Source organism: Cololabis saira, chromosome 11 (genome assembly GCF_033807715.1).
Source record: "Cololabis saira isolate AMF1-May2022 chromosome 11, fColSai1.1, whole genome shotgun sequence".
NCBI lineage: Eukaryota > Metazoa > Chordata > Actinopteri > Beloniformes > Belonidae > Cololabis > Cololabis saira.
In genome coordinates, this window is record NC_084597.1 from 1310591 (window position 1) to 1330439 (window position 19849).

At 34.9% G+C, this 19849-nt stretch overlaps 1 protein-coding gene across 1 annotated transcript in view; it reads right to left on the reverse strand.

Moving 5' to 3' along the window:
• Positions 1-19849, reverse strand: part of scai (suppressor of cancer cell invasion) — a 72404-nt gene that overhangs the window by 12997 nt on the left and 39558 nt on the right. The window contains 8 exon segments of the mRNA XM_061733223.1: positions 1077-1179; positions 3767-3845; positions 4531-4632; positions 5302-5403; positions 5637-5789; positions 8794-8892; positions 9701-9797; positions 14121-14219. Of these exon segments, the coding sequence (XP_061589207.1) occupies positions 1077-1179; positions 3767-3845; positions 4531-4632; positions 5302-5403; positions 5637-5789; positions 8794-8892; positions 9701-9797; positions 14121-14219 (834 nt within the window).

Consider the following 19849-nt stretch of genomic DNA (forward strand, 5'->3'; position numbering starts at 1 on the left):
TACTTCCTCTGGTACTTCCTCTTCTATTTCCTACTTCCTCTGGTACTTCCTCTTCTTCTATTTCCTACTTCCTCTCCTTCTATTTCCTACTTCCTCTGGTACTTGCTCTCCTTCTATTTCCTACTTCCTCTTCTTCTATTTCCTACTTCCTCTTCTTCTATTTCCTACTTCCTCTCCTTCTATTTCCTACTTCCTCCTCTTTTTCTTACTTCCTCTACTTCCTTTAGAGGAAGACCTTCCTGAACTCACTCCCACATAAAACCTTAAACTTCCTCTATTGAACATTTTGAAATATTTATATTTGAGCTTTTCCTAAAATCAAAAGAAAAAAAAATGTAAAAAAGAAAAAAAGAAAAAAAAAGAAAAAAGGAAAAAAAGGAAAAAAAAAGAACAGTTTTCTGCTCTACTATATCATAGAATATTATATTTAAAAAGAGATTATTTGATTCATAATAGTCAGATCTATTAATTATCCGTAAAGCTCTTTTCTGTAATAAGTGTGTTTGTGTCTTTTTCTTTTTCTCCCTTTCTTACCTCTACTTTACTTTTTCTTTTTTTCTTTCTTTACCCTTTTTCTTTTTTCTTTCTTTCCTTTCTTTCTTCTTTTTTATTTATTTACTTTTATTTATCTTTCCTTTCTTCTTTTTTATTTATTTACTTTTATTTTTCTTTCCTTTCTTCTTTTTTATTTATTTACTTTTATTTTTGTTTGTTTAATTTACTTTTCTCCCTTTTTTCTTCTTTTTTTATTTACTTTTTTTCTTCTTTTCCTTTCCTTCCTTTTTTTAAATTTTTCTCTTTATTTTTTCTTTAAATTTTTTGCTCTTTTTTCTTTCCTTTTTTCTTATTTCTCTATTTCTTTTTCTTTTTTATGTGTTTTTCTTTTTTCTTTCTTTACTTTTTTCACTTTTTTATTTACTTTTTTTCTTTCCTTTTTTAAATGTATTTACTTTTTTCTTTTTCTTCTTTTTTATTCATTTTGTTTTGTATTTGTTTTAACCCAAACCTCCACACAAACCTTGATCACCTGCGGGACAGAAATAAAGAGAAAAGCAGAAATATGTCGGTAAACTCACCAGTGCATTTCCTTCTGGGCCTGGTTTCTCTTGGTCAGCGTTTCTCCGTTCACCACGTCCCGGTTGGTGTTGGTTAGAACTCCCCCGAAGTCATACGGGCCGGCTGGGAATAAATTACATGATAAAACACTAGAATCAAACATTTACATGAGAAAACACTAGAATCAAACGGGTCGGCTGCAAATAAAACATAAAACACTAGAATAAAACATTTACATGATAAAACACTAGTCATACGGGCCGGCTGCAAATAAAACATTTAAATAATAAAACACTAGAATCAAACGGGTCGGCTGGGAATAAAACATTTACATAAAAAACACTAGAATCAAACGGGCCGGCTGCAAATAAAACATTTACATGAGAAAACATAAAACATTTAAATAATAAAACACTAGAATCATACGGGCCGGCTGGAAATAAAATGTTTAAATAAAAAACACTAAAATCATACGGGCCGGCTGGAAATAAAACATTTACATGATAAAACACTAGAATCAAGCTGGAAATAAAACATTTACATGATAAAACACTAGAATCAAGCTGGAAATAAAACATTTAAATCATAAAACACTAGAATCAAACGGTCCGGCTGGAAATAAAACATTTAAATAATAAAACACTAGAATCAAACGGTCCGCATGCAAACGACAAGCTTATCTGATGGAAGGAAGGAAGGAAGGAAGGAAGGAAGGAAGGAAGGAAGGAAGGAAGGAAGGAAGGAAGGAAGGAAGGAAGGAAGGAAGGAAACGCACGCTCACACAAAAAATGGTCGCTCGCACGAAAAAACGCACGCTCGCAAAAATATTGCTTGCTCGCAAGAAAAAACGGTCGCTTGCACGAAAAAAAATGCACGCTCGCAAAAAAAATGTTCACTCGCACAAAAAAAACGCATGCTCGGACGAAAAAATTGCTTGCTTGCACGAAAAAGAAACGCACGCTCGCACGAAAAAAACGGTCGCTTGCATGAAAAAACACACGCTCGCAAAAAAAAATGCTCACTCGCACAAAAAGAACGCATGCTCGGACGAAAAAATTGCTTGCTTGCATGAAAAGAAACGCACGCTCGCACTAAGAAATGCTCGCTCGCACGAAAAAAACGCTCCCATGAAAAAAACACTCGCTCGGACGGAAAAACGCATGCACAAAAAAACGCACGCACGCACAAAAAAACGCACGCTTGCACTAAGAAATGCTCGCTCAGACGAACAAACGCTTGCTCGCACGAAAAAACGCTCCCATGAAAAAAAACGCTCGCTCGCACGAAAAAACGCACGCACGAAAAAACGCATGCACGCACAAAAAAACGCACGCTCGCACTAAGAAATGCTTGCTCGCACGAAAAAAACGCTCCCATGAAAAAAACACTCGCTCGGACGGAAAAACGCATGCACAAAAAAACGCACGCACGCACAAAAAAAACGCACGCTTGCACTAAGAAATGCTCGCTCACACGAAAAAACGCTTGCTCGCACGAAAAAACGCTTGCTCGCACGAAAAAACGCTCCCATGAAAAAAACGCTCGCTCGCACGAAAAAACGCACGCACGAAAAAACGCATGCACGCACAAAAAAACGCACGCTTGCACGAAAAAGACGCTCGCTTGCATGAAAAAAACGTACGCTCGCACTAAGAAATGCTCGCTCGCCAAAAAAAATGCTCGCTCGCACGAAAATAACGCTTGCTCGGACGAAAAAATTGCTTGCTTGCACGAAAAAAAACGCACGCTCGCACTAAGAAATGCTCGCTCGCACGAAAAAACGCTCCCATGAAAAAAACACGCTTGCACGCACAAAAAAACGCTCGTTCGCACAAAAAGAACGCACACACAAAAAAAACGCATGAACGCACAAAAAAAGCTCGCTCGCACGAAAAATAAAAACGCTTGCATGAAAAAAAAAATGCTCGCACGAAAGAAAAAACACTCGCTGGCTGGAAACATGGACACATTTAAATAATAAAACACTAGATTCAAACGGGCCGGCTGGAAACGACAAGTAAGTTAAAAATAAAACAATCTTTCTGATACTTCCGTATAAAACTTGGTTAACAGAAATGTTGAAATGTAATATTTATTCTACACATTTTTACAGCATTGGAAAACGTTAAGAATGTTTGTGTCGTGTTTTTCCACCTACAGAAATCACATTAAAACCAAAAATATATTTCCCTCCCAATCGATTTCCATTTTCATTTTTAAAAAAGCTCTAGGAGCCACTAGAGCGGCGCTAAAGAGAGAAAAAAAGAAATAAAAAGGAAAAAAAGAAGAAAAAAGAAAAAGAAAGAAGGAAAAAAGAGAAAAAAAGGAGAAAAAAAAGAAAAAGGAAAAAAAGAGTAAAAAAGAAGAAAAACATGGTAAAAAAAGATAAAAAAAGGGAAAAAGGAAGAAGAAAAAAAAGAAAAACTGAAGAAAAAAAGGAAAAAAAGAAGAAAATAATTATTAAAAAAAGGAAAAAAAAGGTGAAAAAAAGAGAAAAAAGAAGAAAAAAGGTGAAACATTAGTGAAAAAGCTCCAGGAGCCACTAGGGCGGCGCTAAAGAGCCGCATGTATTACACAGAAGCTGCTACAACACAAAGTCAAACTGCAGATTATCATTATTACTTTTATAAAACTTCATAAATGTTCACACTTCACAAAGTAAAGGAGTGAATGTTTATAGTTTTATTGATTTATTTATTTATTTGTGTACCTTCGTATTCCGGATGTCCGGAAGGAAAAACTCCAGTCGCTGATAAATAAACGAGTAAAACGCTGTTGGCAGGAAGTTCCTGGAAACAAGAACAGAAATAAAATACATCAAAACCACAAGTAGTTTCACAAGTGACCCAGAGTAAAACCCTAACCCCAGAGAGGCTGGAATTAGATTCAGATTCAGATTCAGAAGATCAGAGCCAACACTGACCTTAAAACACTGACCTTGAAACACTGACCTTGAAACACTGACCTTGAAACACTGACCTTGAAAGAGAAACACTGACCTTGAAACACTGACCTTGAAAGAGAAACACTGACCTTGAAAGAGCCAACACTGACCTTGAAAGAGAAACACTGACCTTGAAAGAGAAACACTGACCTTGAAAGAGAAACACTGACCTTGAAAGAGAAACACTGACCTTGAAAGAGAAACACTGACCTTGAAAGAGAAACACTGACCTTGAAAGAGAAACACTGACCTTGAAAGAGAAACACTGACCTTGAAAGAGAAACACTGACCTTGAAAGAGAAACACTGACCTTGAAAGAGAAACACTGACCTTGAAAGAGAAACACTGACCTTGAAAGAGAAACACTGACCTTGAAAGAGAAACACTGACCTTGAAAGAGAAACACTGACCTTGAAAGAGAAACACTGACCTTGAAAGAGAAACACTGACCTTGAAAGAGAAACACTGACCTTGAAAGAGAAACACTGACCTTGAAAGAGAAACACTGACCTTGAAAGAGAAACACTGACCTTGAAAGAGGCGGATAGGAAAGAGAAGAGCTGGCTGAACGTTGGTTTGTACAGCAGATATTTGTGAGGGTTTTCTCTCTTCGGAGGTTTCTCGTTTGGTTCCTGTGGAGAAATAAAATCACACAACAAGCCTTTTTATTAAATATCACATTAAACCATTAATCTGTTATTAAATATCACATTTTTTTGGGCGTTCTACTTTCTTTTTTCTCTTGTTTTTTCTTTTTTTCTTTTTCTCCCTTTCTTACCCCTACTTATTTTTTTCTTTTTTTTCCTTTCTTTACCTTTTTTCTTTCCTTTCTTTCTTATTTTTTATTTATTTACTTTTATTTTTCTTTCCTTTCTTTCTTTTTTTTATTTATTTATTTTCTTCTTTTTTATTTATTTACTTTTTCTTTCTTCTTTTTTACTTATTTACTTTTTTTTTCTTCTTTTTTATTTATTTACTTTTTTCTCGAAATTTTCACAAAATTTGGACTTTTTTTTCCTCGACAAAAAAAAACGCACGCACGGCTGGAAACGACACAAAATAAAACACTAGAATCAAACGGTCCGGCTGGAAATAAAACATTTAAGTAATAATAATAATCTCAACATTTCGACTTTTGTCTCAAAATTTTAACTTTTTTCTCGACATTTCGACTTTTTTCTCGACATTTCGACTTTTTTCCCAGAATTTGGACATTAGTTTTCTGTGTTTTTGGTCCAATATGGATGTAAAACATGTCAGTTGCGACCGCTGGAATAGACGCTATTTAAATAAAGACTCACCAGGTTTCCCTGCTTGGACGGTTGAGTCGCCAGATTCACCGGTTCTCTCTCCAACGCTTGTAGAACCCGGAACATGTCGATGGTTAATTCACTAAACTTCACCTGAAACAGAGAAACAACGTCATCTTTCTTTCTTTCTTTCTTTCTTTCTTTCTTTCTTTCTTTCTTTCTTTCTTTCTTTACTTGAAACAGGTGAAAATTGTCAAATAACAACGTCATCTCACTGAAACACAAGTAATTAGTCAGTAACTAGCAATAATTAACAGTAATTAGTCAGTAATTAGCAGTATTTAGTCATTAATTAGCAGTAATTAGCAGTAATTAGTAATTAGCACCTGGTTGGAACAGTTCCCGATGATTAGCGCGTCCGCGAGCGCTAGCTGCCCGACCACCATTCCTTGTTCCAGTGGAGGAACGTTTCCTTCCTGGAGACGGTTGCTAACGACGACGGGGGCGTTGTTGTCGTTCAGGACAACCACCGGGTCCGCCTGTAACAACAACAAACAATCAGAACAACCACCGGAACCGCCTGAAAAAAGTCAAAATGTTGAGCAAAAAAGTTTTGAGGAAGAAAAGTCGAAATGTCAAAAAACGTACGCCCGCACGAAAAAACGCACAAAAGAGCGCACGCAAGCACGAAAAAACACACGCCCGCACGAAAAAACGCATGCACACACGAATGAACGAAAAAACGCACAAGAAAAACGCACAAGCGCACAAAAGATCGCACGCACGCACAAAAAAACGCACGAATGCACGAAAAAACACACGCACGAACGAACGAACGAAAAAACGCACAAGCGCACAAAAGAACGCACGCACGCACGAAAAAACGCATGCACGCACGAAAAAACGCACGCACGCATGAACGAAAAAACGCACGAAAAAAACACACAAGCGCACAAAAGAACGCACGCACGCACGGAAAAAATGCATGCACGCACAAAAAAACGCACGCCCGCACAAAAAAACGCACGCACGAACGAACGAAAAACGCACAAAAAAAACGCACAAGCGCACAAAAGAATGCACGCACTAGCGCACAAAAGAACGCATGCACGCACGGAAAAACGCACGAACGGACGAAAAAACGCACGCCGGCACGAAAAAACGCACGCACGAACGAATGAAAAAACGCACGAAAAAAACGCACAAGCACACACAAGAACGCACGCACGCAAAAAAAAACGCACGCCCCCACGAAAAAACGCACGAAAGAACGCATGCACAAAAAAACACACGAAAGAACGCACGCACGAGCGCACAAAAGAACGCACGCACGAGCGCACAAAAGAACGCACGCACGAGCGCACAAAAGAACGCACGCACGAGCGCACAAAAGAACGCACGCACAAGCGCACAAAAGAACGCACGCACGCATGAAAAAACGCACGCACACACGAAAAAACACACGCCCGCACGAAAAAACGCACGCACGCACGAACGAACGAAAAAACGCATGAAAAAAACGTACAAGCGCACAAAAGAACGCACGAAAAAACGCATGCACGCACGAACGAACGAAAAAAATGCACAAGCGCACAAAAGAACGCACGCACGCACGAAAAAACGCATGCACGCACAAAAAAAACGCACGAACACATGAAAGAAGGCACGAAAAAACGCACGCACGCACGAACGAACGAAAAAACCCACAAGTGCACAAAAGAACGCATGCACGCACGAAAAAACGCACGAAAAAACGCACGCCCGCACGAAAAAACGCACGCACGCACGAAAAAACGCACGCACGAACGAATGAAAAAACGCACGAAAAAAACGCACAAGCACACACAAGAACGCACGCACGCACAAAAAAACGCACGCCCCCACGAAAAAACGCACGAAAGAACGCACGCACAAAAAAACACACGAAAGAACGCACGCACGAGCGCACAAAAGAACGCACGCACGAGCGCACAAAAGAACGCACGCACGAGCGCACAAAAGAACGCACGCACAAGCGCACAAAAGAACGCACGCACAAGCGCACAAAAGAACGCACGCACGAGCGCACAAAAGAACGCACGCACGAGTGCACAAAATAACGCACGCACAAGCGCACAAAAGAACGCACGCACGCATGAAAAAACGCACGCACACACGAAAAAACACACGCCCGCACGAAAAAACGCACGCACGCACGAACGAACGAAAAAACGCATGAAAAAAACGTACAAGCGCACAAAAGAACGCACGAAAAAACGCATGCACGCACGAAAAAACGCACGCACGCACGAACGAACGAAAAAAATGCACAAGCGCACAAAAGAACGCACGCACGCACGAAAAAACGCATGCACGCACAAAAAAAACGCACGAACACATGAAAGAAGGCACGAAAAAACGCACGCACGCACGAACGAACGAAAAAACCCACAAGCGCACAAAAGAACGCACGCACGCACGAAAAAACGCATGCACGCACGCAAAAACGCACAAACGCACACAAAAACGCACGAAAAAACGCACGCCCGCACGAAAAAACGCACGCACGCACAAACGAAAAAACGCACGCTCGCACGAAGAAACGCACGCACGCATGAAAAAACGCACGCCCGCGCGAAAAAAACGCGTGCACGCACAAAAAAACGCACGAAAAAACGCACAAGCGCACAAAAGAACGCACGCCCGCACAAAAAAACGCACAAATGCACGAAAAAACACACGCACGAACGAAAAAACGCACAAGCGCACAAAAGAACGCATGCACGCACGAAAAAAAACGCACGCACGCACGAAAAAACGCACGCACACACGAACGAACGAAAAAACGCACAAGCGCACAAAAGAACGCACGCACGCACGAAAAAACGCATGCACGCACGAAAAAACGCACGCACGCACGAACGAACGAAAAAACGCACGAAAAAAACACACAAGCGCACAAAAGAACGCACGCACGCACGGAAAAAATGCATGCACGCACAAAAAAACGCACGCCCGCACAAAAAAACGCACGCACGAACGAACGACCGAAAAAACGCACAAGCGCACAAAAGAATGCACGCACTAGCGCACAAAAGAACGCATGCACGCACGAAAAAACGCACGCACGCACGAACGAATGAAAAAAACGCACAAGCGCACAAAAGAACGCACGCACGAAAAAACGCATGCACGCACAAAAAAACGCACGAACACATGAAGGAAGGCACGAAAAAACGCACGAACGAACGAAAAAACGCACAAGCGCACAAAAGAACGCACGCACGAAAAAACGCATGCACGCACGCAAAAACGCACGAACGCACGGAAGAACGCACGAAGAAACGCACGCCCGCACAAACGAAAAAACGCACGCTCGCACGAAGAAACGCACGCACGCATGAAAAAACGCACGCCCGCGCGAAAAAACGCATGCACGCACAAAAAAACGCACGAAAAAACGCACAAGCGCACAAAAGAACGCACGCCCGCACGAAAAAACGCACGCACGCACTAACGAACAAAAAAAAATTGTTACGGTGTTACAGTCGTAGCTTTTCTTACCTCCACAAAAGCTGCCACTTCCTGTAAAACCAGGTTCCATTCCAGCTGATCCTCGGTGTTGAATCTCTGCGTGTAATCTTCAATCTCTTCAGACAATTCCTGCGTTTATAACAGGGAAGAGAAGCATGACGCGTTTATAACACCAGGGTAGAGAAGCATGACACGTTTATAACACCAGGGTAGAGAAGCATGACACGTTTATAACACACATAACAAATTTTGCCTTTTTTCCTCAAAATTTCGCCTTTCTTCCTTGAAATTTCGCCTTTCTTCCTTGAAATTTCGCTTTTTTTCTTTAAAATTTCGCCTTTTTTCCTCAAAATGTCGCCGTTTTTTCTCGAAATTTCGCCTTTTTTTCCTCGAACTTCGCCTCTTTTCTCTTTTTTTTGATTTTTTTCTCAACATCTCGACTTTTTTCTCTTTTTTTTTACTTTTTTCCCGACATTTTGACTTTTTTTATTGAAATTTCACCTTTTTTTCTCAAAATTTCGCCTTTTTTTCTAAAAGCGTTGCCTTTTTTTCTCAAAATTTTACCTTTTTTCCTCGAAATTTCACATTTTTTTTTGGAAATTTTGCCTTTTTACATGGAAATTGACTTGTTTCTCTTTTTTTTACTTTTTTCTCGACATTTTGACTTTTTCTCTTTTGACTTTTTTCTCGACAATTCAACTTTGTTCTCTTTTTTTTACTTTTTTCTCGACATTTCAACTTTTTTCTCTTTTTTTGACTTTTTCTCGACATTTCGACTTTTTTATCGAAATTTTGAATTTTTTCTCTTTTCTTAATTTTTTCTCGAAATTTTGACTTTTTTCTCGAAATTTCGCCTTTCTTTTCATTTCATTAGCGTAGCGTTAGCATAGCGTTAGCATAGCGTTAGCATAGCGTTAGCATAGCGTTAGCGTCGTACCTTCACCAACACTTTGACCAGCTCCATCTTGTTGAGCAGTAAACACACCACGATGTAGCGAGCGTAATATCGGAGCTTCTTTACCACCAATTCAGGCCTGGAGAAAAACAAAGACAGGAGAAAACAACGACAATAAGTTAGTTAATACATAATAATATAATATAATCTTTTTTCCTGTTTTTTTTCCTCTTTTTTCACCTTTTTTTCTATTTTTTCATCTTTTTTCCCTCTTTCTTTCAATCTTCAATCAAGTAGAAAGATGATATATAAAATAAGGAAAAAAGAGAAAAAAAGATGAAAAAGAGAAAGAAAGATGAAAAAAGAGAAAAGGAAAAAAAGAGAAAAAAAGATGAAAAAGATTAAAAAAGATAGAGGAAAAAAGAGGTAAAGAAAGATAAGATGAAAAAAGATGAAAAAAGAAAGAAAAAAGAGGAACAAAGAAGAAGAAAATAGGAAAAAAAGAGGAAAAAGAGAAGAAAAACAAGAAAAACATGAGGCAGCGTGGTAATCCGGCCCCGATCACTCACGAAAAAAAGGTTCAGATTTTAACCTGAAGACTGTTCTTTCTAAACAGATGTGACAAATATTTCTACTACAATTACTTAGGAAAAGGTGATTTGACTTCAAAAACCAGGAAACAGAGGTTTTCAGGAGAAATAAAGAGTTTTCAGGAGAAATAAAGAGGTTTTTAGGAGAAATAAAGAGTTTTCAGGAGAAATAAAGAGGTTTTTAGGAGAAATAAAGAGGTTTTTAGGAGAAATAAAGAGTTTTCAGGAGAAATAAAGAGTTTTCAGGAGAAATAAAGAGGTTTTCAGGAGAAATAAAGAGTTTTTCAGGAGAAATAAAGAGTTTTCAGGAGAAATAAAGAGGTTTTTAGGAGAAATAAAGAGTTTTCAGGAGAAATAAAGAGTTTTCAGGAGAAATAAAGAGTTTTCAGGAGAAATAAAGAGTTTTCAGGAGAAATAAAGAGAAATAAAGAGTTTTCAGGAGAAATAAAGAGTTTTCAGGAGAAATAAAGAGTTTTCAGGAGAAATAAAGAGTTTTCAGGAGAAATAAAGAGTTTTCAGGAGAAATAAAGAGTTTTCAGGAGAAATAAAGAGTTTTCAGGAGAAATAAAGAGTTTTCAGGAGAAATAAAGAGTTTTCAGGAGAAATAAAGAGGTTTAAGGAGAAATAAAGAGTTTTCAGGAGAAATAAAGAGGTTTAAGGAGAAATAAAGAGGTTTAAGGAGAAATAAAGAGAAATAAAGAGTTTTCAGGAGAAATAAAGAGTTTTCAGGAGAAATAAAGAGTTTTCAGGAGAAATAAAGAGAAATAAAGAGTTTTCAGGAGAAATAAAGAGTTTTCAGGAGAAATAAAGAGTTTTCAGGAGAAATAAAGAGTTTTCAGGAGAAATAAAGAGTTTTCAGGAGAAATAAAGAGGTTTAAGGAGAAATAAAGAGTTTTCAGGAGAAATAAAGAGTTTTCAGGAGAAATAAAGAGTTTTCAGGAGAAATAAAGAGTTTTCAGGAGAAATAAAGAGTTTTCAGGAGAAATAAAGGTTTTCAGGAGAAATAAAGAGTTTTCAGGAGAAATAAAGAGGTTTTCAGGAGAAATAAAGAGTTTTCAGGAGAAATAAAGAGGTTTTTAGGAGAAATAAAGAGTTTTCAGGAGAAATAAAGAGTTTTCAGGAGAAATAAAGAGTTTTCAGGAGAAATAAAGAGTTTTCAGGAGAAATAAAGAGAAATAAAGAGTTTTCAGGAGAAATAAAGAGTTTTCAGGAGAAATAAAGAGTTTTCAGGAGAAATAAAGAGTTTTCAGGAGAAATAAAGAGTTTTCAGGAGAAATAAAGAGGTTTAAGGAGAAATAAAGAGTTTTCAGGAGAAATAAAGAGGTTTAAGGAGAAATAAAGAGGTTTAAGGAGAAATAAAGAGAAATAAAGAGTTTTCAGGAGAAATAAAGAGTTTTCAGGAGAAATAAAGAGTTTTCAGGAGAAATAAAGAGAAATAAAGAGTTTTCAGGAGAAATAAAGAGTTTTCAGGAGAAATAAAGAGTTTTCAGGAGAAATAAAGAGTTTTCAGGAGAAATAAAGAGTTTTCAGGAGAAATAAAGAGTTTTCAGGAGAAATAAAGAGTTTTCAGGAGAAATAAAGAGTTTTCAGGAGAAATAAAGAGTTTTCAGGAGAAATAAAGGTTTTCAGGAGAAATAAAGAGTTTTCAGGAGAAATAAAGAGGTTTTCAGGAGAAGTAAAGAGTTTTCAGGAGAAATAAAGAGGTTTAAGGAGAAATAAAGAGTTTTCAGGAGAAATAAAGAGTTTTCAGGAGAAATAAAGGTTTTCAGGAGAAATAAAGAGTTTTCAGGAGAAATAAAGAGGTTTTCAGGAGAAATAAAGAGTTTTCAGGAGAAATAAAGAGGTTTAAGGAGAAATAAAGAGTTTTCAGGAGAAATAAAGAGTTTTCAGGAGAAATAAAGAGTTTTCAGGAGAAATAAAGAGTTTTCAGGAGAAATAAAGAGTTTTCAGGAGAAATAAAGAGTTTTCAGGAGAAATAAAGAGTTTTCAGGAGAAATAAAGAGGTTTAAGGAGAAATAAAGAGTTTTCAGGAGAAATAAAGAGGTTTAAGGAGAAATAAAGAGGTTTAAGGAGAAATAAAGAGAAATAAAGAGTTTTCAGGAGAAATAAAGAGTTTTCAGGAGAAATAAAGAGTTTTCAGGAGAAATAAAGAGAAATAAAGAGTTTTCAGGAGAAATAAAGAGTTTTCAGGAGAAATAAAGAGTTTTCAGGAGAAATAAAGAGTTTTCAGGAGAAATAAAGAGTTTTCAGGAGAAATAAAGAGGTTTAAGGAGAAATAAAGAGTTTTCAGGAGAAATAAAGAGTTTTCAGGAGAAATAAAGAGTTTTCAGGAGAAATAAAGAGTTTTCAGGAGAAATAAAGAGTTTTCAGGAGAAATAAAGGTTTTCAGGAGAAATAAAGAGTTTTCAGGAGAAATAAAGAGGTTTTCAGGAGAAATAAAGAGTTTTCAGGAGAAATAAAGAGGTTTAAGGAGAAATAAAGAGTTTTCAGGAGAAATAAAGAGTTTTCAGGAGAAATAAAGGTTTTCAGGAGAAATAAAGAGTTTTCAGGAGAAATAAAGAGGTTTTCAGGAGAAATAAAGAGTTTTCAGGAGAAATAAAGAGTTTTCAGGAGAAATAAAGAGTTTTCAGGAGAAATAAAGGTTTTCAGGAGAAATAAAGAGTTTTCAGGAGAAATAAAGAGGTTTTCAGGAGAAATAAAGAGTTTTCAGGAGAAATAAAGAGTTTTCAGGAGAAATAAAGAGGTTTAAGGAGAAATAAAGAGTTTTCAGGAGAAATAAAGAGGTTTAAGGAGAAATAAAGAGGTTTAAGGAGAAATAAAGAGAAATAAAGAGTTTTCAGGAGAAATAAAGAGTTTTCAGGAGAAATAAAGAGTTTTCAGGAGAAATAAAGAGTTTTCAGGAGAAATAAAGAGGTTTAAGGAGAAATAAAGAGTTTTCAGGAGAAATAAAGAGTTTTCAGGAGAAATAAAGAGTTTTCAGGAGAAATAAAGAGTTTTCAGGAGAAATAAAGAGTTTTCAGGAGAAATAAAGAGAAATAAAGAGTTTTCAGGAGAAATAAAGAGTTTTCAGGAGAAATAAAGAGTTTTCAGGAGAAATAAAGAGTTTTCAGGAGAAATAAAGAGGTTTAAGGAGAAATAAAGAGTTTTCAGGAGAAATAAAGAGTTTTCAGGAGAAATAAAGAGTTTTCAGGAGAAATAAAGAGTTTTCAGGAGAAATAAAGAGTTTTCAGGAGAAATAAAGAGGTTTAAGGAGAAATAAAGAGTTTTCAGGAGAAATAAAGAGGTTTAAGGAGAAATAAAGAGGTTTAAGGAGAAATAAAGAGAAATAAAGAGTTTTCAGGAGAAATAAAGAGTTTTCAGGAGAAATAAAGAGTTTTCAGGAGAAATAAAGAGTTTTCAGGAGAAATAAAGAGAAATAAAGAGTTTTCAGGAGAAATAAAGAGTTTTCAGGAGAAATAAAGAGTTTTCAGGAGAAATAAAGAGTTTTCAGGAGAAATAAAGAGTTTTCAGGAGAAATAAAGAGGTTTAAGGAGAAATAAAGAGTTTTCAGGAGAAATAAAGAGTTTTCAGGAGAAATAAAGAGTTTTCAGGAGAAATAAAGAGTTTTCAGGAGAAATAAAGAGTTTTCAGGAGAAATAAAGGTTTTCAGGAGAAATAAAGAGTTTTCAGGAGAAATAAAGAGTTTTCAGGAGAAATAAAGAGTTTTCAGGAGAAATAAAGAGTTTTCAGGAGAAATAAAGAGTTTTCAGGAGAAATAAAGAGTTTTCAGGAGAAATAAAGAGTTTTCAGGAGAAATAAAGAAGTTTTCAGCAGAAATAAAGAGTTTTCAGCAGAAATAAAGAGTTTTCAGGAGAAATAAAGGATAAACTCACCTGTCCTCCTTGTTCACCTGGAAATAGTAGGAACGCTGACGAATGGCCGAGTAAAAGGAAAACGCCTCGTTCAGGTAACTGGTTTCTGACGTTCGGAGGCTGAAGAGAAACGGGAAAAGAAGAGGTTGATGTGGACAAATGTAATGAATGTAAATGTAATAATAAATTACATCTATACGTAGACTTTTATACGTAGACTTTTATACGTAAACATGTATACGTAGACATCTATACGTAGACATTTATACGTAGACTTTTATACGTAGACATTTATACGTAGACTTTTATACGTAGACATTTATACGTAGACATTTATACGTAGACGTTTATACGTAGACTTTTATACGTAGACGTTTATACGTAGACATTTATACGTAGACATTTATACGTAGACATTTATACGTAGACGTTTATACATAGACATTTATACGTAGACTTTTATACGTAGACTTTTATACGTAGACGTTTATACGTAGACATTTATACGTAGACATTTATACGTAGACGTTTATACGTAGACTTTTATACGTAGACGTTTATACGTAGACATTTATACGTAGACATTTATACGTAGACGTTTATACGTAGACATTTATACGTAGACATTTATACGTAGACGTTTATACGTAGACATTTATACGTAGACATTTATACGTAGACATTTATACGTAGACATCTATACGTAGACATTTATACGTAGACTTTTATACATAGACTTTTATACGTAGATATTTATACGTAGACATTTATACGTAGACATTTATACGTAGACATTTATACGTAGACTTTTATACGTAGACGTTTATACGTAGACTTTTATACGTAGACGTTTATACGTAGACTTTTATACGTAGACATTTATACATAGACGTTTATACGTAGACTTTTATACGTTTATACGTAGACTTTTATACGTAGACATTTATACGTAGACGTTTATACGTAGACTTTTATACGTAGACTTTTATACGTAGACTTTTATACGTAGACATTTATACGTAGACGTTTATACGTAGACGTTTATACGTAGACATTTATACATAGACGTTTATACGTAGACTTTTATACGTTTATACGTAGACTTTTATACGTAGACATTTATACGTAGACGTTTATACGTAGACTTTTATACGTAGACATTTATACGTAGACGTTTATACGTAGACGTTTATACGTAGACGTTTATACGTAGACGTTTATACGTAGACGTTTACACGTAGACTTTTATACGTAGACATTTATACGTAGACTTTTATACGTAGACTTTTATACGTAGACTTTTATACGTAGACGTTTATACGTAGACATTTATACGTAGACGTTTATACGTAGACATTTATACGTAGACTTTTATACGTTTATACGTAGACATCTATACGTAGACTTTTATACGTAGACTTTTATACGTAGACATTTATACGTAGACATTTATACGTAGACGTTTATACGTAGACTTTTATACGTAGACATTTATACGTAGACGTTTATACGTAGACATTTATACGTAGACTTTTATACGTAAACATTTATACGTAGACTTTTATACGTAGACTTTTATACGTAGACTTTTATACGTAGACATTTATACGTAGACTTTTATACGTAGACTTTTATACGTAGACATTTATACGTAGACGTTTATACGTAGACTTTTATACGTAGACATTTATACGTAGACTTTTATACGTAGACTTTTATACGTAGACTTTTATACGTAGACGTTTATACGTAGACATTTATACGTAGACATTTATACGTAGACTTTTATACGTTTATACGTAGACATCTATACGTAGACATTTATACGTAGACTTTTATACGTAGACATTTATACGTAGACGTTTATACGTAGACATTTATACGTAGACTTTTATACGTAAACATTTATACGTAGACTTTTATACGTAGACTTTTATACGTAGACTTTTATACGTAGACATTTATACGTAGACGTTTATACGTAGACTTTTATACGTAGACATTTATACGTAGACTTTTATACGTTTATACGTAGACATCTATACGTAGACTTTTATACGTAGACTTTTATACGTAGACTTTTATACGTAGACTTTTATACGTAGACATTTATACGTAGACATTTATACGTAGACTTTTATACGTTTATACGTAGACATCTATACGTAGACATTTATACGTAGACTTTTATACGTAGACATTTATACGTAGACTTTTATACGTAGACGTTTATACGTAGACATCTATACGTAGACATTTATACGTAGACTTTTATACGTAGACTTTTATACGTAGACATTTATACGTAGACATTTATACGTAGACGTTTATACGTAGACTTTTATACGTAGACGTTTATACGTAGACATTTATACGTAGACATTTATACGTAGACATCTATACGTAGACATTTATACGTAGACTTTTATACGTAGACTTTTATACGTAGATATTTATACGTAGACATTTATACGTAGACATTTATACGTAGACATTTATACGTAGACATTTATACGTAGACATCTATACGTAGACATTTATACGTAGACTTTTATACGTTTATACGTAGACTTTTATACGTAGACATTTATACGTAGACGTTTATACGTAGACTTTTATACGTAGACTTTTATACGTAGACGTTTATACGTAGACTTTTATACGTAGACGTTTATACGTAGACTTTTATACGTAGACATTTATACATAGACGTTTATACGTAGACTTTTATACGTTTATACGTAGACTTTTATACGTAGACATTTATACGTAGACGTTTATACGTAGACTTTTATACGTAGACTTTTATACGTAGACTTTTATACGTAGACATTTATACGTAGACGTTTATACGTAGACGTTTATACGTAGACATTTATACATAGACGTTTATACGTAGACTTTTATACGTTTATACGTAGACTTTTATACGTAGACATTTATACGTAGACGTTTATACGTAGACTTTTATACGTAGACTTTTATACGTAGACTTTTATACGTAGACGTTTATACGTAGACATTTATACGTAGACATTTATACGTAGACTTTTATACGTTTATACGTAGACATCTATACGTAGACTTTTATACGTAGACTTTTATACGTAGACATTTATACGTAGACATTTATACGTAGACGTTTATACGTAGACTTTTATACGTAGACATTTATACGTAGACGTTTATACGTAGACATTTATACGTAGACTTTTATACGTAAACATTTATACGTAGACTTTTATACGTAGACTTTTATACGTAGACTTTTATACGTAGACATTTATACGTAGACGTTTATACGTAGACTTTTATACGTAGACATTTATACGTAGACTTTTATACGTAGACATTTATACGTAGACGTTTATACGTAGACTTTTATACGTAGACTTTTATACGTAGACGTTTATACGTAGACATTTATACGTAGACTTTTATACGTAGACTTTTATACGTAGACATTTATACGTAGACGTTTATACGTAGACTTTTATACGTAGACATTTATACGTAGACTTTTATACGTTTATACGTAGACATCTATACGTAGACTTTTATACGTAGACTTTTATACGTAGACTTTTATACGTAGACTTTTATACGTAGACGTTTATACGTAGACATTTATACGTAGACATTTATACGTAGACTTTTATACGTTTATACGTAGACATCTATACGTAGACATTTATACGTAGACTTTTATACGTAGACATTTATACGTAGACTTTTATACGTAGACGTTTATACGTAGACATTTATACGTAGACATTTATACGTAGACGTTTATACGTAGACTTTTATACGTAGACGTTTATACGTAGACATTTATACGTAGACATTTATACGTAGACATCTATACGTAGACATTTATACGTAGACTTTTATACGTAGACTTTTATACGTAGATATTTATACGTAGACATTTATACGTAGACATTTATACGTAGACATTTATACGTAGACATTTATACGTAGACTTTTATACGTAGACTTTTATACGTAGACTTTTATACGTAGACATTTATACGTAGACATCTATACGTAGACATTTATACGTAGACTTTTATACGTTTATATGTAGACTTTTATACGTAGACATTTATACGTAGACGTTTATACGTAGACTTTTATACGTAGACTTTTATACGTAGACTTTTATACGTAGACTTTTATACGTAGACGTTTATACGTAGACATTTATAGGTAGACTTTTATACGTAGACGTTTATACGTAGACTTTTATACGTAGACGTTTATACGTAGACTTTTATACGTAGACATTTATACGTAGACTTTTATACGTAGACATTTATACGTAGACTTTTATACGTAGACATTTATACGTAGACTTTTATACGTAGACGTTTATACGTAGACATTTATACGTAGACTTTTATACGTAGACTTTTATACGTAGACATTTATACGTAGACTTTTATACGTAGACTTTTATACGTAGACTTTTATACGTAGACATTTATACGTAGACATTTATACGTAGACTTTTATACGTAGACATTTATACGTAGACTTTTATACGTAGACATTTATACGTAGACTTTTATACGTAGACATTTATACATAGACGTTTATACGTAGACTTTTATACGTTTATACGTAGACTTTTATACGTAGACATTTATACGTAGACGTTTATACGTAGACTTTTATACGTAGACTTTTATACGTAGACTTTTATACGTAGACATTTATACGTAGACGTTTATACGTAGACGTTTATACGTAGACATTTATACATAGACGTTTATACGTAGACTTTTATACGTTTATACGTAGACTTTTATACGTAGACATTTATACGTAGACGTTTATACGTAGACTTTTATACGTAGACTTTTATACGTAGACTTTTATACGTAGACTTTTATACGTAGACGTTTATACGTAGACATTTATACGTAGACTTTTATACGTTTATACGTAGACATCTATACGTAGACTTTTATACGTAGACTTTTATACGTAGACTTTTATACGTAGACTTTTATACGTAGACATTTATACGTAGACATTTATACGTAGACGTTTATACGTAGACTTTTATACGTAGACATTTATACGTAGACGTTTATACGTAGACATTTATACGTAGACTTTTATACGTAAACATTTATACGTAGACTTTTATACGTAGACTTTTATACGTAGACTTTTATACGTAGACATTTATACGTAGACGTTTATACGTAGACTTTTATACGTAGACGTTTATACGTAGACGTTTATACGTAGACATTTATACGTAGACATTTATACATAGACATTTATACGTAGACATTTATACGTAGACTTTTATACGTAGACTTTTATACGTAGACTTTTATACGTAGACATTTATACGTAGACTTTTATACGTAGACATTTATACATAGACATTTATACGTAGACATTTATACGTAGACTTTTATACGTAGACATTTATACATAGACATTTATACGTAGACATTTATACGTAGACTTTTATACGTAGACTTTTATACGTAGACTTTTATACGTAGACATTTATACGTAGACTTTTATACGTAGACATTTATACGTAGACGTTTATACGTTTATACGTAGACATTTATACGTAGACTTTTATACGTAGACTTTTATACGTTTATACGTAGACATTTATACGTAGACTTTTATACGTAGACTTTTATACGTAGACATTTATACGTAGACTTTTATACGTAGACTTTTATACGTAGACTTTTATACGTAGACATTTATACGTA